At 43.4% G+C, this 24,795-nt stretch overlaps 1 protein-coding gene across 1 annotated transcript in view; it reads left to right on the forward strand.

Moving 5' to 3' along the window:
- The window catches only part of LOC115310468 (vacuolar protein sorting-associated protein 13), a 178,434-nt gene that overhangs the window by 132,776 nt on the left and 20,863 nt on the right, over nt 1-24,795 (forward strand). The window contains exons 52-68 of the mRNA XM_029968867.4: nt 5,766-5,858; nt 6,321-6,428; nt 6,511-6,597; nt 6,707-6,769; nt 6,865-6,993; nt 7,116-7,246; nt 8,501-8,639; nt 11,724-11,846; nt 11,973-12,085; nt 12,655-12,814; nt 13,261-13,395; nt 13,459-13,540; nt 16,709-16,778; nt 18,157-18,259; nt 18,666-18,785; nt 19,428-19,543; nt 22,338-22,419. Coding sequence (XP_029824727.2) covers nt 5,766-5,858; nt 6,321-6,428; nt 6,511-6,597; nt 6,707-6,769; nt 6,865-6,993; nt 7,116-7,246; nt 8,501-8,639; nt 11,724-11,846; nt 11,973-12,085; nt 12,655-12,814; nt 13,261-13,395; nt 13,459-13,540; nt 16,709-16,778; nt 18,157-18,259; nt 18,666-18,785; nt 19,428-19,543; nt 22,338-22,419 — 1,854 coding nt within the window. The remainder of the gene's footprint in view (nt 1-5,765; nt 5,859-6,320; nt 6,429-6,510; nt 6,598-6,706; nt 6,770-6,864; nt 6,994-7,115; nt 7,247-8,500; nt 8,640-11,723; nt 11,847-11,972; nt 12,086-12,654; nt 12,815-13,260; nt 13,396-13,458; nt 13,541-16,708; nt 16,779-18,156; nt 18,260-18,665; nt 18,786-19,427; nt 19,544-22,337; nt 22,420-24,795) is intronic.

The raw sequence follows: 24,795 nt of genomic DNA on the forward strand, positions 1-24,795 counted from the left end.
AGAGAATAGGAAGTATTCAGATCTCATCACCATCAAAAACTGTGGTTAAAGCAACTTATCGGCTGCCATGAACAACTGTTTTGATGATGTGAAAGGAATCTGGTCAACGCTCACTGTCAGCCCCCACTTAAGGGGTATTCACACAAGGGAGAAATCCCGGGGATTTCTCCACGGCACGCGCATCCCGCGACGAAAACGTCAGGTTTTGCAATGTGCAAAAGTTTTGCGTTTTCCTCTCGTGATGCGCGCATGCCGGGGAGAAATCCTCGGGATTTCTCCCTCGTGTGAATACCCCTTTACCCGCAAAGCACACGGAAATTACCACCAGTGAATATGGGAGGCTACTGATGTTATCCACAATTCCAAATTTGATGGCCTTGTCAAATGGACCGCATTCAAAGGTCCCATAATCATGTTGGTTTTATGGTTTAATGAAACACATTGATTATAAAGCAAGTGTAGTAAATATATACCAATTAGCATGTAATGGATTATAGTTGCATAGTTGCCTCAGAATGTTTTATGTGGCATGACACCTAAGTCTTACCTTGAATGAGAAAATAAGTTACACAGTTCAAATCAGTGCTTTTAAATACTTTTTATTTCAAACTCGGCTATAGTAATGACCTCTTCAGTAAAGGATTTCTAAACTTGTACCCAGGAAAGTTTACAAAATATAATTTGCGAGGCGGGCATTTACGTTTGGGTCAGCACTATGCGACATCATGTGTGGGTTTCTTGGTCAGGTTAGGTTAGGCGAAAGTTGTGCTTGCTAGGCCTAACTTTAACATTGTCATAAAGATCAGAACATCTGAAGGTAGTAGAAGAATCGATTGGAAGTTAAGACTGCTTCTTAATCTGCGTTAAAACTAAAAGACTCTATTAAAAATAAAAGTTTAGAGGTGAGATTGTTCGTAAAACCAGAAAAAAAATGAGACGTTTACAAATATCTAATGTGAAGTGCAGCTCTTGAGGAGGAGGGGGTATGGAGGGGAGGGTATGCCCCTCCTCCCCCTCCATACCCTCTGCTCCCTCTCCTCTTCCTCCTCCTCCTTTCCTCCTCCATACCTTCCCCTCCTCCTCTCCTCCTTCTACATATCCTCCCCCTCTGTAACCTCCCCTCCTCCGAGTTTCCCCTCTAAATTTAGCTGAAAATTTTATGCCACCTGACCTCAACACCAATGCAGTTTCCCCACTAAATTTAGCAGGGAAAACGACGTCACATGACTTGGTGTCACGTTGCCTATTAATAAATTCAGTTTCTACACTATATTTGGCGGGCAAATTGACGTCACGTGACCTCAACAGCCATTCGGTTCTCCACTAAATTTAGCGGGGAATTAAATTGCTGTTGAGGTGACGTGACGTCAATTTTCCCGCTAAACTTAGTGTGGTTACGCCGACGCCGCGAAACACGGGAACGGGCGCCTATGAGCTGCGCTCTAAAACATTTGGGACTAGTATACAGTGTATATTTTGCAGTTCGCTAAATCTACGTGATCTGCAGGAACCTCAAGATTGCTTCATACTTTTCCATTATAGTTGGCCTTGCTTAGAGATATGAGACACTTAAATGTAGTAGCAGTTTTGAAGTGCATCTGCTTGATTTCACTAACAACCTTAGGCATTTCAAACCTCTGCATGGTATTGTATGCACTACCTACATACTTTATAAACCTCCTGTACAGGGAGACAGCAGATTTGTAATGCATTAAATTGCTCATTTTCTTGTTCTGTTGTCAAAATGTTTTAGTTCCCCTCACAGCAGCAGAGATTGTTCATGCTACGTACTTGACAGTATCTCATCTCTGCCTCATCTGACAGCACTTTAGCTGGTATGTTCCATTTCACAAGTTGTGGGCAGCGCTATCAAAGGTACAGGCACAAGAGCTCTGCAGAATGCTCGGCGTGCATGAGCACTCGTATAAGAAGAGCAACTTCTATGGTCACAAGCTTGCACAACATATATCTCTCAAATCTACATGGAATTCTTGGGCTGGAGTATAGACCTTAGCACCATTGTGCTCTCCCCACATCCTTAACAATTTGGGTTTCGTTTCATGAAGGATACATACACGTTTCAATTACTCTGTGCATTGAAATTGGATGACTAACCTGCAGTGGCTCCGTTTCCCTCCCCTTCCCACTGTTGCTAGCCGGGGAAGGCAAGGAGTGCATCTCTCATGTCGCACTCCTCCTTTGAAATCGACGTGAGTCAAAAAGGCCGCTTAGATGTCCGCATGATATTTAGGACATATGCTCACCTCACCCGTATGCCCGTTCCTTTTGGAAATTTGTCAGCACATCTGCGCATGCTTGCATGTCATCGTTGCTCACGTCTGACAGGCATGTTTGCTTGCGATGCTAGCTGATGATTGTGAGGCTGGTTTATTGTTGGTGTTGATTTCATCCGTTGCTTTTGGATGTGGTCTCATGGCCACCCCCGATTTTTATCTGCCAGTTTTTATCATGTTTTATAACTGCTGTAAAATAAGGTTGGTTTATTGTAAATACTGAAATTTTAATTTAAAATAAAAATTAACTGTTGGTAGCAGGTAGTCTTTTTTCTTAAAATATAGACCGTTCCATTAGGGTCATAGCAGAGAGGGTAAAAGAGAAAAAAAATGCACTCCCCCTCTCCCCCGCAAGCCGTCCGCACCGCCGAGTGGGCTGTAGCTAGCGTCCGGCTGGCGTGCAAACTCTGTTTAAAATCGCGTCGTTTTGGAACTTTCAAGCGCAGATGCGCAGATTTTGGTATGCCAGTTATCGTGTAATACTATGCTAGATAAAAAAACTCACAGGGTCGAATTGCACTATTACCTGCGTGCAAATAAAAAACAAAAATAGGGAAAACTGTGTCAGATTGGCCGGTCTCTTTGGCGAAAAGAAAATCCGGTTGCTGTACCTTTTTTACTATACAAAAGTTCGTACTGGTGTAGGCCTTTAGCGACCATGAGTGGAAGTCTGAAATAATAAATAAAAACGTGCTCTCCTGCCGCAATACACGCAGTAGTTGAGGGTAGTACTGCCGGCTGACTCAACTGCTATTTAAGTAACGGAAAAAAGATATGCTAGTTTATCATTTAGCAAAATAGAGCAACCGAGACTATAGGCTGATTTTGGAGTAGCCACAACTGTTCTAAGAACGCGAACCACTTCACAACGGCAGCCACGAGCGAGAGTTCAGTGTTCGGTACAGCCCGCCGATACAGCCCAAAGATGGAGAACGGCAACCTCCCGGTTTGTCGTCTGCTAGCGGAGTCGGCGGCGTGCCCTCTCTCTCGTTTTACCCCACCGAACCCACTGAACTTCCCGGATGTGTGGAGAGGGCGCTGCAGTCGAACAAAATGGTGCCGCCCAGAGAGCGCTAAATGGAATGGTCTATATGATGAGAAAATCCAACCCATGTGAAACCTCTCTTTCCCTTTTCTTTTTTTATTAACTTTAGGAAAAACTGTTTTTAAACTGCTTACTCTGGTAGAGCATATTTTAAAGTCAATAATTCTGTACTGTGCTGTGTCGTTACCTTGTGTATTTCAGGCGGAAGAGGTGAGATCATCTGTTCATTTCTATATTAGAAAACCTTTTAGAGACCTTGTGTATGTGTGTCGTCTTTTGCTTTGTGCAGTCTTGGGATTGTGTTATGTCTAATCTTATCAGGTCATTTATGCCCCGACTTTCTGTTCACAAAAACTGTTAAAACTACAGTTAAAATTCCGTTTACAGAGAAGCTGTTTATGGCTAGGGTTCCATGTATTTTTTTGTGTGGTTACTAAAAACTCTACGCTCTCACCACTGCATGCGCAGCCTTCGCCGTATAAAACATTAAAAGAAAATAAACAAGATAAAGCGTTGTCGAATGCGCATGTGAGATGCCATTTGTTTTAGACTTTTGCTTTAGAACAGTTACTGCTGCAGATGCCGGCACATGGGCGCGTGGAACTCCATTCCCTGCATTCTTTTTGATGCTTGGGCAATTTAGCAATAGATCTATTGAGTACATTAGCTATCAATAGGCACCATTTTCAAGATCAGTAGACTTTGAGGTTGATAATAAAGTTTTTTAAAAGAATTGCCGCTGTGCGACCCACATCGGCCATGTCTATGCTCGCACCACCTTCTCTTTGTTGCCACTCCAGTCTGGAATGGCTCATAACTTTTTATTAAAGTTAGTTTTTTTTTCTTTTAAGTATATATTAGCTTGTTGATTATATCAGTATTTCAAATTCCTGTACTAGTATATCACAGGCATATACTAACCTTGCTTCATTATACGAGGTCTACTGTATTGCATTGGGAAAGTTGCTGGCCATCTCATAAATTAATCTTTGTGTGAATACAAATCTTGTCGTATATTCCCCCTGATATAACAATAATGTTATCAGGGCTATAGTTGAGTAGTTTCTTTCACCTACATTCAAAAACAAAACACATACTCAATGCAGCTGCACTATAATCTCAATTGTTACAACAAGTCCAAACAAGTTAATACGTGGCTGCAAGCATTGCTGTGTGAAATTTAGGCTTGGCAATGGTTGTTTTTAGACTTGTGAGTATGGTAAAATTTGAGTTCGAAGCAAATAGTGGTTTTGGCTGAATATTTTAGCCAAACATTGACTAGTTTCTCCAAGCCTTTCACTACTGCGCCATGCTTAAACAAAAACCCAGCTGAATTTTTGAAGGTTGTTTCCAAACATCCACTTGTTCATTTCTAAGCTAAATCAATTTTAATCTAACTATATTTATGAACCGTGGCCTTAAAAAGTTCAATGCCTACACTGGGATGGTAATTAAATAACAAATTTGACATAAAGCTAAATTTATAAAGATGACCCATTATACCTAATTGGGAGCATTTATAAATCTTCTTGCTCTATGTAAATATTCCTTCTTCAGTCTCAAATCCGACGAAAGAAAAGACAATCATTGATAATGCTTGCAGGTTGTCAGGGGATCTCTGTCGAACAGATATTCTTGCGTAATAGCCAAAGTTTAATTTTGAAAATTTTACAGCAATTTAGATAGCAGCATTCACAAAGTGAATGCACGTGCACCATCCCACTTGTGCTTTTGCTCTAAGCGTGCAACTGCAATATCCTTATTCTTCGAAGCGTTGATCGTGGTGAGTTAGCCCCATTGAGTGTGCTTCTTGCCAAGCATTAGTGCAATGCAAAGAAGCAACAGATGTGGAAGTGAGCTCCGCAAGTTTAGTTTGTCCACAGTGCACCGGTGCTCAGTAAGGAGCATGCCCAACGAGCCTAGCCTGCCGCAATCAACCTTTTGAAAATATGACTAGTGTACTATTCGAAACTGCTATTCCAAAATATATATATGCACAATTCTAATAGTACTACTTGTATGTATAAGATAAAAAGAACCAGCCCTCACAAACACTTTGTCACAGCAGGTATCTTTTGAAAGTTTTCGATTGCCACATTAGAGTTGGGGTGTTTATCATGTGTAAAAAGTTCAGGATTTTAGATGGGACCTCAGCATGTATCTAGGACTGGACAGCTACCAGAGACAACTTGTCATAGTTCTTACTTTTTAGAGTGGGGATAGCACTATGTACACACTTACGTGAATGAGCATTTCATTTTCTTTCTTCTGTTGGCACCCATTCTTGTCGGAGCTGCACGAATTTTCTACTTGTTTTGCAATGCACAAAGCACTTTCCGGAGAGCACAAAGTAATGCACGGTTGTTTTGACGTTGTACTTTGTCGTTGAAAAATCCGTCCTTATGCAACACTTGTGTTGTTGCCAGACTGAAGACTCTGTGGGCATCCCACACCCTGCCACTTCTGAAGAACCAGTGCTGTTTTCATACCGCTCCAAGACTTTGTTCACCAAGAAGAAGGTGAGTCCAAGCAGAACATGGAGGTTGTCGAAGGTTGTGGGAAGAACTTGAGTCGGAACTTGGAAAGCATTGGAACGACACCCCACATTTCGGCATGACACTATGGTCAGTGACAGGTTGAGAGCGGTGGGGCGTCTTCCTTGAATGCCCGGCCTCTAAAACTCGTTTGTTGCCCTCCACTGTACATTTTAAGATGCCGAAACATTATTGAATTTAGGAAGCTTTCACCATAGGGAGGACAAATGAAGGACCTTTTTGTCTTTTTCATCCGGTCAGTGACTATGAGCTTCTTGAGAATCAAAGTAGTCTAAAAAAAATATGTCTCTTATCAAAGTGCTAGCTGCTATTATTATGTGTTCTTGAGGTTTTTTTTGAGGCAAGGGCTAAGGGAATGGTGGCGACTGGTTTCGGCGATTTGCCATGGTATTAGAGTTCGCTTATGCCGACTTTTTTCTCTTTAAGGCTGCTATTAAGATCTTCAACTCTGACTGGTCCGAGAGGTTCTCGTTGGATGCTGTGGGGAGCTCTGGCACCATAGTGGCAAAGTCAAAAGACGGACGCTCTTACTTGGTACGAAAAAACTGTCTTCTGGTTTCTACTTTATGGTTGCAATCCCTCAAGGTTCAAATGCTGCTTTTTTTTTTCATTCCAGCTGAGTGTTGGGATCACTTTGAGTGCAACTGGTCTGACGAGGATAGTGACCTTCACACCCTACTATTTCATCCTCAACAACTGTAAGGTACGCATCAACTGTCCATGTATGGTTGAAACGGGCACGTCCAGTGAAAAGCATTCGGTTGGGCCTCGGTGTACGAGATCAAGCTGACTATTTTTCAAACTTCGTTTAGACTGCCATTGAGGTCAAGGAATACTCTGAAAACACCGAATGGATTCAGGTGGAAGCTGGTGCGGTAAGAAAAGTTTTTTTTCAGTGTTGTGCTCATCTGGGAAACCCAATGTTTTTCTGATGTATACCGAGTTGTCCTCTTGCCTGGTATTTGTGCAGTGTGTAGCCCTGTGGCCCAAAGAGGTACAGAAGCTGGAACTGTTTGCAAAGTATGCCAAAACAGAAGAGTGCTCCGTTCCCTTCTCCTGCAAGGAGACAAACTTTGTCCTGCTTAAAATCCCAAATAAGGTAAACGTGCCCCAGGTCTTCTATTTTTTGTATTTTCAGTACCAAGTTCGTTTGCTGTTCTTATTGCTTCTGTCATTGACCCCGCTGACTGTGGTGCAATGCGTTGCAAACATGTTTTGCAGAAGGGTGGGATGTACATGAACTGCCAGGTTGGGGAAAGCGCCGCCGTGGTAGGCTTCAGCGACTACGAAGAAGGCCTGTCTCCGGTCCTTATGGTGAACCACAGCGGCATGACTCTGAGCTACTGCCAGGCGTAAGTTTTGCATATTAATGTGAAAGCATTAACTGTCTCATAGAGCGAGCCGATGTCATCAGTTTGAAGCGCGAAAACGTCACCTAGTTTCCCTGATTCCAAAGGTCCCATTGGCTGGCACACGGCAACGAGGCTCCCATTGGCCACTGCGTGTGTCAGTTTCAACGACCGCCGCCAGATGGCGCTGCGTGTCCGTGCCGCCAGCGCGCTGATAAAACTAACCGCCCCAACCCTATGCCACTAAGGGCCCCGCGCCAGTTAAAACGGACACGTTGGCGTGCGCTTGGAGGCTTCTGCTCGTCTTGCCGCCGACCAACATGCCGTCGCCTCCATCATCCACATCGTCGGCAGTGCTTCTGCTCGTCTTGACGCCGACGAACATGGCGCCGCCTCTAGCATCTACATCGTCGGAGGGGCTTTTATGCTTTCGCATTCACAACTCATAAAAACTGCTTAGGTGTACCTCGAGCTTTTTCTGTAGATAATAGGCTCGTTCGATTTACCTGCACCTCCTGCACCGGTGCAGAAAAGTGAAGGACAGTGTATTTCCAATCTGTGTATTGAGATACGACTGGAAGTACACCACCCTACACTTTAGTACTGCACAAATGCAGGATGCATAGGTAAATCGAACGAGCCTATTGTTGCACTCCAGTGGAAAACATTTGGTCAAAAATAGTCTGACATACTGTGAGTTTCATGCAAAACAGACCCAAAAAGGGAGACAGTGCATAACGTCCGGGTTTGTTCCTTTTGCATTCAAGGCATGCAACCTTTGCCGGCTCTCTCTCGCACCCTTTGAATTTTCGTTCTCACTTTCAGTGCCTAATTTGTGTACAAACTCGGGAACATCTCGCATGTTTACCTGGTAGTATACCTAGAGGAAATGACGAAAGAAAGGAAAAGCATTTATTGACTACATTGCTTTAGGGAGCCTCGTGGTAGTTAATATCTTAAAAAGATCTTTACTGCTAAACAAATCATTCTCTCTGCAGAAATGTCTTCCTATGTTTTCTTTAAAATATTCTTTCTATTTACCTTTTTAAAACGCCTGATGAAAGATAGGCTTTATCATAAAAACATCCATACCCTTGCTACAACCTTTATTGAAACACATTTAGAATACCTGATTCCTGAAACATGTTTCTTTATACAAATTATGGAACTTTCTTTCTGGGTTATTATCTTACTTTGCTAGTGATTTCTACAATTCCTGCCCTCGATGCACAAATAAAATTGGTACTTTCCCTACAGAATCTTCAAGGACACGTGCACTTACACGCTGCCACCCAAGTACACGGTGCACTACACCTGGGACAACCCAATGGCCAAGCGATGCCTTCTCTGGGGCACAGAGGAGAGCTCCAATCTAAACAGACTTGACCTGGTCATGGTATGCTCAAGGGCCTCGACTCGCTTTGATTGCCTTTGAAATCGGGGGTCGAGGGTAGGACTGAAGGAAACGCCAGATTGATACCCCAATTTTCAGACGTGCATATGGGTGCATCCTCTGGCTTCTTGTAGTGGCAAATGGGGGATCTCGTGTTCAAAGAAGACTGCACCATAATAGTGTCCTGACTCGTTGCACACCCCTGAAACATTGCACTCCCTTTTTTCTAGGCCTTATACATATATTGTTCATAAACCAAAAGAAGAACAAATATATGCATGCTTTGTTCAAGAGTTTAGCTCTTCCCCGGCTTGCTCAAGTTATTTTCTTTACCTTTCTTTAATGCGTGGGAGGCGAATGTGTCTCCATGAAAAGAAAAAGGGAACTGAAGGGTCTGTATACAGTCGATCCCGGATATATTGTATTCAAAAGGGATTGTAAAACAGTTCAATACAGTGAAACTCGTTTAGAACGAACCCACATACAGCGAATTATTGTCGATATCGAACTCACGAAAAATTTAAATCAAAATGTATGTGAAAAGTACTTTTTGTAACGGACAACAGATTGACTATATCGAACTTTTTCCCCCTGGGAAGGCTTCCAAAAATGCGCAAACGATCGTCTTTCAGCCAATGCCTTCGCCCGAAAAAGTGAAGGAAATAAAAAAAATTCCAAAAGCTCGAGCTGCAAACAAAAATAAGCGAAGAAAAACGATTCCGAAGGGCACAGAAAAAAAAAAAGAAATCTTTGTAAGCAACCGAAGCGGTTGCTTACGAAGAAAAGCAATTAAAAAACGTAGGTAAGCTAAAAAAAAAAAAAACCTTTCTAGCGCGTTGTTACAAGGCGGAAGCGAAGAGACGAGAAAGAAAAAGAAGTTCTCGCCTCCTCTCCCTTCGCGCCTTGTTTCACCTAAAGTCACTTTAGTTTGACCTGGGGGCCTTCATGTCCCGCCGAAGAGAACTTGAAGGAACTCTAGTTTGACCCTCCTCACCTTGCGCATTCACTTGGGGCTTGACACACCACGCCCCAAGAAGCAATAAGCCTATCGCATTTCAGATTCCATAGCATTGTCACATGCCGTTGAAAGCGTCAACCACAGGCAAAGCTCTCTCTCTCTCCCCCTCCCTCCTTTCTTCTCGTTATTTAGTCGTTGTTTGTTGTCGTCTTTCTTGTCCCCAATGCACTTCCTGTTCACTGTACGGGCCAGCTAGTTCGCGCCCGAAATGACGACGAAGCAGCGGCAGGCTCTGCCACTTTCCGACAAGGTCGACATCATCAGTTGTGTGGAGCACGGCGAAAAGAAATCAGACGTTGCCGCTGCCTACAAGATCCCCAGAAGTATGCTGAGTACAATTCTTAAAAACAAGTCTGCCATCCGAGACAAGGCCCGTGAACGGCTAAATGCGGACAGCAGGCGCATCCGCAAGCCGGCGTACGGCAAGGTGGAAAAAGCGCTGTACCAATGGTTTTTGGACATTTGTGCGCGGAACCTGCTGGTCTCCGGACCAATGTTGCAAAGCAAGGCAAGAGATTTTGCACCCCTCCTGAACATTGAGGGCTTCACCGCTGGATCTGGGTGGCTGCAGCGATTTAAAGATCCATATTTAATCGCCGGGAAAGTCGTAGCTCGGTTTTGTAAGTGGGTTTTGCTATATCGAACTACTTGCTATATCGAACTGATCGTAGTGTTTCCTGCTGTTCGTTATAAACGGGTTTCACTGTATATGAATTTTTTTATATACAAAAATATGTGAAATTAAGCTCCAGTTGAAATTTCCTGGCACATCTAATGATACAAAAGGTTGCGACAAGCGGGAGCTTACCCAATAGAGTATCCAAGAGCTGCTAAAAACAGTAGAGCGTAGTTGGCGGAGACCACAAACACCAACCCTTCGCCCCGCTTACATGTGTGCCTGGCCGGAACCTCAACACAGAATAAGCAACAAAACAAGAAAATAATACTATTTAAAAAATGGAAAGAAAAACTGAAAAGCCAGACGCATAAAGAAATATTAAATGAGTATGGAGCGGCGCTAAATAAAAAATGCAAAGAACTTGCTCGCTGCTGACTTGGAGGGCTGCCGACATGTTGAAAATAATTTATTGTGATATATCCTGCATGTTTTTAAATGAAAGTTTCTGAAACCATTCTTTAGAAGTTAATAAGCACAAACATATCATTTTTGAAAAAAACATTTTTTTCTGAAAAATTTGAATTCCGAGGCCATGTCCCCCCTTAAAAGTTAAGCAAGCAACAAAAAAGAAAGCTCACTAAATTCAGGCAGCAAAAAAAGAAAGGCAAAAGAGAAAGGTAAACAAAGCTAAGGCATTCGAAGTGTTATTGTACAACCGTTGTCGTTGACACACTCAACTTTAGGAAAATTTTTTTTTGTTTTTTTTTGCGTATTTTATTTTGGGGCTAGAGAGTCGTGCAGCATCAGCAGTGTCCGGGGAAAGGGTGCAGGCTATCGTTCCAGCAGCAAGCACTTTCCTTTCTGCTCTCCTTTGAGTGTGCTTGCTCTTCCCGTTGCTTTTGCTAACCTCTTCCCTGCTGCGTATCTTACAGCGTGTAGGCTGGTTTGGCGGTCTGCCAGCCCGGCACTGCAAGTGATGTGCTGGCCACCCGCACAATCGGATTGCAGGAAAAGCAACAGGCGGCCGGCTTTGTTCGCTATATCCTGTGTCAATGCCAGGGGACTTTGGTACAAAAAGACTATGCTCCTATAGTATTACATGTGACTTTCAAGGGGATGTTTAGACTGCTTGATATAAACAATAATTCAAAATAGTACCCAAGTGTGATATAACCAGGTTCGACTGTAGCAGAATTTCTGGTGCCCCTAGACAGGACACATGCTGTGCAGCAATTTGTGGTTCAGTGTTTTCATCTTTTTAACACGTAATGCATTGCCGTAAAATACTGAGCAAGCATTGATGTCCCAGTAAGTGCTCATCCACCAGATCTCTCTTACAGAGAGGCCTTGGACAGTTTGTGCTGAACTGTACAGCAAAATTGTATGCTTTAAAATCTGTGTGTGAACACTTGTCTCCAGTTTAACTGAGAAAATGTTTGGCTCTCTGTAGGATGACTGCGACCAGGTGCAACTGAAAGATGACAAAAAACTGTACTGGATAGCTTTCCTGAATGGCAAGCAGAGGACAGTCTTGTTTACTGAGGATTTCCAGCTGGTGGTCAGGATACAGGAGGTTGGTTAGAACTGTTTGCTCCTAACAGAAAAATTTTGAGAAACAGAGGATTTAACCTTTCTCATGTGTGCTATAAGTTATGCACTTATTTGCTGGTTTGTATCTATATGTTGCTTTCATTTCTAGTCTGGAATGCTGGAGCGAAACCTCTATGACATAGTTCTCAATGTCCAAGCTGTGGGGGTTTCTCTTGTGGCTCCTAACCCTAGAAGAGAGATTGTCTACATGTCAATACAAGGGTAAGTTTGACTCCAGTTACAAGCATAGGTGTTTCCTGCATTACTTTTTCTGAAGTTTGTATTACTGGTTTTGTTGTATGTAAATTCTCACGGGAAAGGAAACTTGCAGAGAGTCAGTACTATTGTTAAAGTCTCCATACAGTTTCCTATAAAGTTTGCAAAACCCTGATCATTGAGATCAGTGAAAAGGGATTTGTGATTGACAGATCCAAATATTCATGAAGGTAAACTGCTTGGCCACACTGACACGATCATAACTTGACCTTTTGCCATATTCCTTGAGTCTAGATACATATAAACAAAGGTCTTGCACTTCTACCACTATTATCACGCTCTTGGTCAATATAGGTTGAAATTGAGCTCCGATAGAGAGCCCTCACTAACATCAGACCAAAATGTCAGGTACCATCCTCAGAACCTTTGAGGACAGACGCATTGTTATTCACTGCCTTGTGGGCAGTGCTTGTGATTTCAGCCTATGCTCTCAAAGGGCTAGTTTGCATGATGTAGGATTGTTACTAGCTTGCCTTTGCCCTAGTTTGTCAGTGACACAGAGCTTTGTGCCTCAGATCCGGAGTCAAGTGGGAATCCAAGAAAGAGACCAAGGCTTTCTACAAGAGCATCGGTGCCAAGGAGTCCAACCTGCTGGAAACACAGTATCAGAGATACAGCAATCTCCGAAGACTTGACCGTGACCCATCTTCGGTGCACATGGTCAATGGCTATGAGGTGGGCAGCAGCTCCCTATTTGTGGAGACTTACCCTAATATCCCAAGATTACAGTCTTTGGGGCCTCATTTTATTTGTATTACTTGATAGAGTATAAATAAATATATTTTGTTCTATCAGAGAACCCCTTTACTCTAGTATCCCAATTTATGTAAACCCTGGGAGCAGATAAGTTGTGCAAAGAAAAGAGGGAACTATGTTATGGTGTTGGACTTATCAGCATGCTTTCATTTCCGACACGAGCAGATTTGCACCCGATCCTGTCCTGAGCTTGCCTCCTGAGTCTCTAGCAACACTTGACCAAGCTCTGTGTCTCAATGCTACTTTGTTCGTGACCTGTGTTTTTTTTACATAATGACTCTAGGTAAATGCCTAAAGGACTTTAGCGTGTGGAAATTAACAATTGCTGCACCAGCATATCGAAGAACGTTTTCATGCTTCTCTAGGTTGACTTCAAACAAATGAAGATGATGACCAATCCTAAGAAAGACATCCGCAGACTGGCAAGGCCTGGCATCTGGGCATCGTACAAGAGGTCCTTGCATCAGAGCATGATCCATGCCAAGCTCCACATGCTTCAGGTTGGAACACCTTTCGCATCAAATCTTTCGAAGAAAATCACTCAAGGTTTCCTCTGTTTTCAGATTGACAACCAGATCGCAGACTGTACCTTTCCTGTGATTCTCACTCCGGTCACTGTCAGGAAGTCCATGGGAGACGGAATGAGTGAGTCTGTTTCTGAGGAATTCAGTGCTCTTACACCGTTTCGTGATCATGCACATAGTACTGTCATTACTGTGCATAGTAACTGCACTCCCACAAAAGTGAGCTGTCTTTGGAGGGCTTAACTTACTTGCCATGGAAAATTTTTTTGAGCAAGACTTGGAATGGACCTAGCTCGGGTGGAAGCACTGCGCCGATTGCTTCATAATGCACCAATCCATTTTCGCTCTGCCATCCTGCTCCCAAGTGCAAATGCTGCTCTAAAACAGGCAGAAAATGTTTTTTTTCTTTTTTTATCTTCTAAATTTGTTGGTATAGTACCCTTTTTTACTGGCCACAGTCGCTTACCGAGTTGTGTTCGCTTAGATAACTCTGAACCAACGTTGTGGAGGCACCATACCGATGTGATTGTGTCGGCGTCAAAGCAGGTAACTCTCGTCGGTTGAAAACAGAGGCCAAGCACCTATTTTCTTCTAATAAGAATGACTATGATCTATTTTAGACCAGGTAAATAGACTCAGTGTTCCGTTTCGTTTCATGGTCTTGTGTTAATGAACCGTCAAGTGCCAGAAGCAGGGGGGAAAAGTAAATGATTTTATTGTTAAGAAGTATACCGTATTTGGACGAATATGTGAGCAACACACAATAGAAGTGTGTTTACTTTCTTTGTCTGTACCAGTGACTTTGAAGCACTTGTTTGGGCACACTCCACAGCTCAGCCAACAATGATGTGTAGGTGTCAGATTTCCGAAAATGAGACATCCATAGGTGACTTTGTCAGAGATACCTGGGCATCAGTTCATTGTTTACTAATTATATATTTTTTGGCAGAGTGGCACTAAACGTTCTCGCGTGTGTTCAAAATATGTCTCGCATTAATTTAATCGCATGTACCATAAAATATCGTGGAAGCGCCCACTTCATTCAAGTGCCCACTATTAACATTTTTCTAACTTTAAATTTCTGCAAATTATATGTTAAGTGCCCGGTTTAACCGGGCAATCACCATGTCTAGATTAACCCAGTTTTCAGTGAAAGTGGGGTGGGCGCTTTCCCAGTATTTTACGGTATATAAACATACCTAAAAGCATGCAGTCACGTATCATCTAATACCTGGGGAAAGTGATAACTACCCCACAAAGTTAAACAAATTTCTGCTTTTTTTTGCATGTCCAGGGTGTTGCCTTTGCTGAGACCGCTTCCATGCTCCTTATTCTTGCCATAGACGTAACACTAAAAACGATAATTGGTTGTCTCATCTGTAAACTTTTCTTTCTTGTATATGACATATGAGGCAAATACACGCTTTGGCCATCAAACAGCAAGCCAGTGGGAGGACAAGGTGAACAGTGGGAATGTCCTGCTGAGCGATGCAAACTCTAAACTATTGTGCTAGAATGCATCCAAGCCATTGACTTGAGGGCAACCTTCCATTTTGCAGTCTTGCTTGCTAGTTTTGTCAGTCACATATTTATAGTGAAGCTGTTTATGGCTAGGGTTCCGTGAATTTTTCATGTGCAGTGACTGAAAACTCTATGCTCGCACCGCCGCACGTGCACGCCTTCCTTGTACAAAAGATTTGGAGTAAATAACCAAAATAAAGCGTTGACTAATGAGCTTGCAAGATGCCATTTGTTTTAGGCTTTTGGTTTAGAACAGTTACTGCTGCAGACGCCGGCAGGTGCGGCGCGTGGAACACCATTCCCTGCATTCTCATTGATGCTTATGTAATTCAGCAATAGGTCTATTCGGTAGGTTAGTTATCAATAGGCACCATTTTCAAGATTAGTAGACCCTCGGGTAGATAATAAAGGTTTCTCAAAGATTTGCCGCTGTGCGACCTATGTCGGCCATGTCTACGCTCGCACCGCCCTCTCTTTGTCATTGTTCCAAGTGCTTGCGTGCCTAGTTTTCTTTCCTTCCGCTCTCCTGTGTGGTGGTCCCGTTGCGCGTGTCTACTTTCCTCCGGCTCCTTGGGGCAGGTCTGTGTCGTGTGCTAAACAGCTTCGCTGGTCATCCACCATCACAGAGTGAAATGGCTCATGATTTTAATGCGAAAGCATTAACTGGGTCTCATGGAGCGAGTTGACGTCATCAGCTTTGAAACCGCACCAAACGGCTCTTTTACACTGCTTCAATTCCATTGGCTAGTGCACGTCCACAGCCAACGGCACCTTTTACACCGCTGCGATCCCATTGGCTAGCGCGCGTCAACCAGGCTTTCATTCGCCAGACACGCAGCGCCATTGGGTGGCCGGTTGTTGAAACTGACGCTGCATCAGTTTCAACGACCGGCCACCACATGGCGCTGCATGTCCGTCAGCGCTAGAGTTCCTGTATAGGGTTCGTACGGGAGCCAGAGTTGCGCGTCTGTTTTCCACATGCCGCCATGCCGCTATTCGCCGAGATCTGATCACGTGAGGAGCCAGATCAAGTGCCGTTCAGGAAAGCAGACGTTGCGCACACCCCGCCGTACATTCCCCTGCTTTTGAGCGCATGGTGCCGTTATTCGCCGAATTCTGTCATGTGAGGAGCTGGATCAACATGCCGTGCAGGAAAAATGGCGTTACGGGGACGAATGCGCAACTTTGGCTCCCGTAGGGAGCCTATACAGGAGCTCTAGTCAGCGCCAGTCAGCGCTACAACAGGCGTAGAGCAAGATTCATGTACATGCTTTCGCATTCACAACTCGTAAGAAGTGCTTAGGTGTACCTCAATCTTTTTTTTATCAAACCCCTAAGCAAGCTTTTTTTTATTCTAGTGCAAGCGCTAAGAAGTCAGGAGAGGAGGGCAATAGAGGGTGAGGAGAGAAAGGGAGAGCACAAGGAATGTTAGAGACGAGAGGAGGTTTCTCTCCTCTTCCCCAACCTTCCTAGTGCTCATAAGCTACAAAGACCTCATGAGCCACAATGAGGCTCATGAGCCTCTTTGTGGCTCATGAGCTGCTCCAAAGCAGAACTTTTATTACTCCAAAGCTGCTCACACCTTTGCTTCTTCTTACTGCATTTTTAACCTGTCACCGACAATGATCATATTAGATAAAAGCTAGAGATACCCTTGAGAAGCTTCCATTGTTTTTATTGTGACTTTCGCAATCTTCAAAATGGGGCATAATTACCCCAACTCTCTCTACATTTCTTTCATACATTTGTTCCATCTATCTCTCGGCAGTTTCAAAGCCCTTCCTGGAGACGAGCATCATTGTGCGACAGTTTGACTACTCTCAAGTCCGCCAGTTCAAGTAAGTTTGATTCAGTAGTGAGTATGTCTAGTGGTTCCCAACCATGGATGTTTCGAGGACACCTTGTGGACCAACGGTAGAGATAGGCCAAGGCAAGGGGGGGGAGAAGGGCTGATAATGGGTAATTAGGATTACAACAGAATAAATTAATATAGCTTACAATTAACATATTTACTCGAATGAAGGTCAACCCCTATACTAGAGAACTGGTTGATAATAGTAGGAAAGGATATTCTAATTTGGTTGAACCATACTTTTAAAGAAGTGAAAAGGAAAGAAATTCATTGACATTAATTTCACAGCAGGCTCAGTCACCCTAGCTAAAACTCACTTGTCGATCACACTGTTCACGTCTTTATCCGAGCTTCCAGAAGAGACAACCACGTTCCTCTTAATCTGGGGTCTCCCAGCTGTTTGGCTAAGGGGAAAGATAGGGGGATGGTCGCAGTCTCATGGGCCAAAATAAAAATATAGAAATTTAAAGTAGAAAATACTAAGTAAATAGTTCTCGTCTTTTCTGCTCTCTTCATGTGCTCGTTCGGTGCATGTTGTGGTGCCGTTTTTTTTACTAGCGCTTGTTTTTGTATCAGTAGCAGCAAGCTTGCTCGAAGCAGGCCGCGGGCAGGGTATCACCGGAAGAACCGCGGCCAGCCGCGGGCAGGTCGGAAGGCATCCGCGGACCGGATCTAACCAGCAGGCCGGGGTTTGGAGACCCCTACTCTAGACCATGGCACTCCTGTGTTCCTTATAATTACAAATCTACCATAGTTTTGGGATGTCAGATCATACTAACACCAGCTGGCTTTTCTTCTTTCTATTGCATCTATTGTCCTAGGATGCTAGATTCAGTTTTGTCTGCACATTAATTAGGTTACCCACTGATTTGTCTAGGCCATATAGTGATTCTCTCGTATGTGCACATCACGCAAAGACCATGCAAGTCGACGGTTCTCAAACTGTGGTCTGCAGACCGCCAGAGGCCACCGAGAGCGTTCATGAGGGTCTTTACCATGTCAAAAGACCATTCTAAAAAAAAAAAAAGAAAAAAACCCTCCAGAATGCATTCGGGCTCCCCGAACGACCTCAAAGTGGGTCAGGCAGTCATATTACGGTCAAAAGTTTGAGAACCACTGATCTTAGCAATACTATTGAGATTGTATAGCGCAGGAAAGGCTAAACGCGCTAGCTCTTAGAATTGAAGGCTGCTTCCACCACACAGGCTACCATGCAGGACTAATGCCTCCCGGGAAATTATTCTCGTGCACACAATGTTCACTGTGCTGTAAGCTAGCATTAAATATGTAGGAGCATAGTTCCTCTCAATGTGCATAAACACCAAGTTTTGCAGCCGTTAGAAGTGTCTTGTTTTGCCCCTTAGGTACTTCAAGATTTTGCTCCAGGAATTCCATGCCAGGATAGACCAGTGCTTCATCAATGCCATTTCAGAGTTCCTGACTCTCAGCACAAAAGAAGAGGATCATGTATGTTGTTGTTCTTTTTTACAGCGGAGCTGTTAAGGGCTAGTTTCCCCAGTTTCGTGTCCGGTACTAAACAAATGTTGGCACAAAACTACACAAAACTCTGGACAGCTACCGTCATCTATGAGCGACGGCGGCAAGCACAGAACCAGTCTGGTTGCTGCCGTTGCTCATAGATGGTGGCAGCCTTTCCAGCTATCATAGAATAGATAGTTGGGCGCGTTGGTGGGAATTTATCTTAGGAAACAGCACAAAAAACAGACGAGGACGAAGAAGAAACACACGTGACAAGCATACAGCTTCGCTGGTCTTCCTTCTTCACCAGAGTGGAAAGGCTGAAAGCTTTTTTAATTTTCATTGAGGAAGGGCTGTGGGAATTTTTACTTTATTTCTCTACTTTTGTGCACAGGAGGAGCTGATTGAGAAGGACAAGGCTATGACCAAAGGGGGCCTGAAGGAATTTGCTGCACAGTTTTCAGAACAGGGTATCAAGGACTTCTTCGACATGCTTCATTTTTCACCGATCAAGGTAAGCAGATACCCTTGACAAGGTTTTCACACATCCTTTTTAGTTCATGCCTTTGAAGTTCCAAGCACAGTATTATTAAAGTATAGAGCGGTAACTCATACTTCATGCAAAAAAGCATGATGAGGTGCTTTTCTAGGTATAATTTTTGGGAGTTGTGCTACGAGTTCCGATTCAAATTCATGAATAAATCACAGCTCCTCCAAATTTTGCCTTGAGGCGGTTTTCTAACCTTCATTCTCATTTGATCAGTATAATTCGTTCATCTGTGCATGTCGACTAGGGTGTTTTCTTTTTAGAGACCAAGAAAAGACAACGAAAAACAACCCATGATCCATTGCTTATGCTTACATTGTTACGATAAAACTTTCTATCTTGTTGGCCAAGCCAACTGCTAAAGACAATGTGATCATGTAACACTAAGGCTTTTGTGAAAGTTTGATCATTTTAAGAAGCAATATTTTTTAAGTATTAGTACTTGCTTTATCAGTTACTTTTAATAGGTGCACATAGAGTACTTACCAGGAACATGTAAATGTTTGGAATGGTCAGTTACTGTTGCCTGGACCTTTGCCTTGGGGCATTATGCTCTGTCTAATCCTGACATGGACTGCAGAGAAATCTGGAGTGGTGTTTGTATCGCAGGTGCACTTGAGCTTCTCCTTGTCGGCGGACAGCAAGAGCAAAGGTGGCAGTTTGTTTAACCTGCTGCTGCAGAGCTTTGGGGTAACCTTCACCGAGATTCAGGATGCTGTGCTCAAGTGAGATATTACATTGCAGTCTTCTCAGTTTAAAGAAAGGAACCAGGGTATCTATTCAGCAAACCTGTCTTGATGGTTTGCAGACAGTGCTCATCTGGGCTGTATATGAGATGCAATGATGGCTGCATTTTAGGGTTTCAAGTGGAAGATTTTAGAATTGTTTCAAATATTTGAGTTTTCGAATGGTGATTTAGAATAGTATGCTATTCGATATTCGCTTCAAGGTGAAATCTGATATTCATATATTTCTAAGTGTTGATCGCGGCTGGGGCTCTAGTCTAAACACTGAGCGAAAAAGTCTGTGAGGAATTCAACTGCCATGATTGGCCGGCGCCAAGGTGAAGTGCAGTGCCGGCCAATCTTAGTTGCCGAATTTTTCGCCAACTAGGTTAGCCCCGTTGAGCGCGCTTCCTCAGTGCACTGGGCACCGGTGCACTGCGGAGAAGCAACACCTGCGGAGCTCGCTTTCGCGGGTGTTGCTTCTGCGGAATGCATCCGTGCTTGGTGAGAAGCGCACTTAGCAGGGCTAAAATGCTGCGATTAGCACTTTGAAAGGCACAACTATTGCAGCTGTGTGCTTAAGAGGAAAGCATTATTTCAAAGCGGGATAGTGCACACACGTGCCTGGTGTATTTAAAAATAATTGGAAACTTTGTTAAAGTTAATACTATATGCATTTTAGAAATCAAAATTTTTGAAATTAAACTGGATATTATGCATAAGTATATGTTATGCAGAAATTCCCTAAGAACCTGCGTTATTCATCTGTGACTGAAAAGATATTTGGATTTATCAAGAATATTTATAAATCCTCTCAATTATTAATAGCGGGGCACTTCTTTAGGTTTACTTTTATGTCAAATGCATTTTAAACTTGCCATGCCAATGTAGGCATTGGGCTTTCTGAGACCACAGTCAATAAGTATAGTTAGATTAATATTAATCTTGCTTAGAAATGGGTAAGTGGAAGCCTGGGAACAGCCTTTATAAGTTCAGCTGGGTTTTCATTTAAGCATGGTGCAGTAATGAAAGGCTTAAGGAAGCTATTCGATATTTGATTCTAAAATATTTGGTCAAAACCACTATTCACTTCGAACTCAAAATCCACTATTTGCACATGCTGAAGAGATGTATACCATAAAGTTCTGAGAGAACGCCTGCCCCCGAGGGATCGCCCATCCCGTTTTTCTGGCCAAATATCTGTAACATAAAAATTTCGAAACGTCGCCCACCCCTCGATTCTCGTCATGTGACGTCTGACGGGAATCGCATCAATCACGCAATTCGCTGTACTGGCACGTCTGACAAGCGAGTTCATAGCGGTTTCTCGTTTTTATTTGTGATCTGCGCGCGTGATATCGGATCCCGTAACACGCGAGCTGGTCTCACGTGTATATTGCATCGTGAAATATGATTCTGCTGCGTTCGCGACCTGCGCTATTCTTTCCTGGGACGCAAGAGTTTGAGCGAATTCCCACGTGTTTATCACATCGTGAAATGCAAATTTGCGATGTTCGGAATCTGCGGTTTCAGTTCCCGCGTCGCGTGGTTTGTAGCCGGTGCCAGGTACTCATCATTAATGCTTTATAAAGTTTTGCTGTGGCATCCCCAAAGATAACCCACCATGTGTTTTTCATCATTTATCTCTTCATTTTGGGTGGGTGTTTTTTTGGAACTTTACGGTATTACTTGCTCTCACATTACTTGTCATGCATGAATTAGCTTGAGTTAAAGAGCTTCTTTTACTCCGAGTTGAAGGGCTGTTTTGCTGGGCGGTTTAGACATTTGCTTTATTTTCTCAAATCATTTTGACACTGTTTTATGAACAAGACCTGCATGTCCTAGTTTTCGACAGACCATGCATAGAGTCAATTATTACAGTATAAGTGCCTAGCATAAGTCGAAAGCTCTGAGGGTGCTTTTTCCCAACAATGTGATGGGGAACACAATTAGTATTCATGTGCGAAAAGTAGATTTTAAGTTTGAAGCAAAGAGTTGTTTTGGTTGAGTATTTTCTAATTGAATATTGAATATTTTCTCAAAGTCTTTCACTACCGTGCTTCATGCTTAAACGAAAATTCAGCCGAACCCGTGAAGGTTGTTCCCAACCTTTCCCTTGACCACTTCTAAGCTCAGTAATTTTAGCATAATTATATGAACTGTGGCACGCAAGCGACAGATTTGTCGCTGCCGTCCTAATTGAGGGGATTTATGAATCTGCTTGCTATATGCAGATATTCTTTCTTCTATTGCAAATATCACGCAAAAAAAACAAAAAAACAAGCAGAAATGATGAATGTGGGCTGTCAACACATCGCTGTCTAAAATAAGCTCTTGCATAATTGCAGTGCGTTTGCTCCATTGAGTGCTCTTTTTACCGAGCACCTGTACACTGCGGGGAAGCAATACCCACGGAGCCCGCAAGCTCCACGGGTGTTGCTTCCCCACAGTGCACAGGTGCTTGGTGAAAAGCGCACTCAACATGGCTAACCAACCGTGATCAATACTTTGACAGCTATAAAAATCGCAGTTCGGCTCGAATCGAATAGCATATTATTCAAAGCTACTATTAGAAAATTTGAATATTGACACAACACTAATCATTGTTGCAGTGACATTATTTCTGCCTAATCATTCACTATGTTATTCTCTAACAATGACTGGCTATACACAATATCTGTGAAAAGCTAACGCTTGCAAGCCTAATTTTTATACGGTACTAAAATTCTTCCTCTAAATATGCTATGTTGTGTTTATGATGTTGTTAATATATGCCCTTTGTTCTGTTCCTCAGACTGGACTACTTCGAGAAGAGCAATGCCTACCTGACCACGCACCAGCTGATGAACGAGGCTTATGCACACTATTTCCGCCAGGTATGAATGGTCCTCACGTGCAATGTGCATGCCTCAATTTGCAGTTTAGGCAACTCAAGCTAAACCTGGAGAAATACTGTTGCTCCCCGACTTTGACCTTTCATGAACAGCTGTAGACTTAATCATAATCATATGCCACTTATGTGGCTACATGCAAATGCACCGTTTATAAACAAGCCCACATTTGCCCACAGTAGGTGTAGGCACTGCACGTGCACAGAAACTAGGTTTGCATGAGGTGAAGCGTCTGTGCATGCATTCAGCCGACAGCAGTGCCACCATAGCGCCTTTTTTTGGAGCCACTCGTGGTTCTATATGCTGACTATAGTGGTGTGTGCTTGTTTATTTATTTTTTTTTTTGTTTACTAATACCCTCAGGGCATTACAGAGGAAGGTGGGTGGTTAGTGCGAGGCAAAACGTGGTGTTATCAGTGACTTGGTGCTATCGGGAAGGCCATTCCAGTCCACAATGGTAGCGGGTAGGAGAGAATGTTGGGATGCTGTAGTTGTAGTCTTGGGCCTGCAAATCTTGCATGAGTGGACGAGTCTTGCTAAAATATAAATGGGAGGGCTAAGAAGGGACTCTTTTAAAGGTGCAGAATGATCAGCTTTATGAAGAAGGCAAAGCCGGGAAATTTTATGACGCAAGGAAAGATTGGGAAGGGTTAGTTCTGATTTCATTGCAGTAACACTTGAAAGACGGGAGTAGTCGGAAAGAATAAAGTGAGCAGCACTATTTTGAACCGCTTCGATTGCATTAGTTAGGCCAGGTTGGTGAGGGTGCCATATAGATGAAGCATATTCTAGTTTAGGATGAACAAGAGTGATATAAAGAAGTTGTTTTAGCTGAGAAGGAATAGATTTAAAATTACGACGGAAAGGGATCACCTTGCTGAGTGATTGATTTTCTGAGGAAATTGTTTTATCAATATGAACTTCCGAGGATAGGTTAGGGGTTAAATGCACACTCGGATATTTATAAAGGGTAGCAGTTTGAAGCGCAGTGCCGTAAAATGCTAATCTAGTTATGGGCAGAGAAAAGGAGCACGCAAAGGATACACATGGACTTGTTAACATTCGAAGATATTTGCCGGGTATGGCACCAGTCAGTAATTTTGTTAATATCATTTTGAACAATAAGAGGGTCGTTGGGAGTTTTTATCAGCCGGTAAATAACACAATCATCAGCAAAAAAGCTCGAGGTACATTTAATCATTTCGTACGAGTTGTGAATGTGAAAGCATGCAAGCCGCTCGTCCGCTCCCTTTGTTGTCTGCTCGTCCGCTGCCTTTGTCGTCTGCTACGTAGTAGCACACGCGCGCTTCAAGATCTCGGAGGCTTTGGCGCAGCGGCCGATGGGAGCCCCGTCGACGTGCGCTAGCCAATGGAACCGAAGGTGCGCGGAAACTAGGAGCCGTTTTCGTGCTTCCAACTGATGGTGTCAGCTTGCTTCATGAGACAGTTAATGCTTTTGCATTAAAATGCGAATGGACGGCAAGAGTTAAAAAGGGAGGTCGTTAATATAAATTTTAAAAAAAGCAAAGGGCCTAGGACAGTTCTCCGCGGAACACCGGAATAAACAGGAGCTAAGGAGGCAGCAGTGTTGATAGCTAAAACAGATCGAGAGTGATGGCCAAGAAAAGATTCAATCCATTTTAAAACTTTGGGATCTATTTATAGTGAAAAAAGTTTAAACAGTAGGAGATTATGTGGGACTTCGTCGAATGCTTCAGCAAAGTCAAGGAAAACGGCATCAGTAGAAAAGCCAGAGTCAAGATTTTTAAACAGGTTAGTAAGGAAGAGGAGTTGAGTCTCACATGAAAGGTGTTTGCGGAAGCCATGCTGAGCGTTGGTGAAGAATTCGCAGGAGTCCAGGAAATTAATAAGGTGCTTCAGTCAAACCCGTTTATATCGAACTCTCAAAAAAATATCTACCAGTTCGATATAGCGGGTAATTCAATATAAAAATTTTAATGAATTCGACTCGCAAAAATTCTTTTTCTACTCACATATTGTACGATGAAATAGTCTTGGATCTTCTGCTGCTTTTTCTTCATTGCATCCGCGATAACGATATTTTTCTACGCTATCGACGGATTCCAAAATGCTGAGGCCTTCTATATTCGCTCACTAGCGCCGAACTACGCCAAGGGCATGGAGCACGTCCGAGCAGGGGCACCTCCTCCTGCACAGCGCCGTTTTACTCTGCAAGTTGGGTTTCCCCTAAGGCAGGCGGCTGCGTTGGGAAAAGCCAGCTAGCAGAGCAAGCTGGCTTTTTTTGTCTTGCGGGCGGCCGCGTCAGCCGCCCGAAAGAAAAAATAATTTTTGTGGACGGAGCGGGAAGGGGGAGCACTGAGCACCCTCTCTCCGCTCCCT

The sequence above is a fragment of the Ixodes scapularis genome, unplaced genomic scaffold, assembly GCF_016920785.2.
Source record: "Ixodes scapularis isolate PalLabHiFi unplaced genomic scaffold, ASM1692078v2 PGA_scaffold0__279_contigs__length_252992795, whole genome shotgun sequence".
Taxonomy (NCBI): Eukaryota; Metazoa; Arthropoda; class Arachnida; order Ixodida; family Ixodidae; genus Ixodes; species Ixodes scapularis.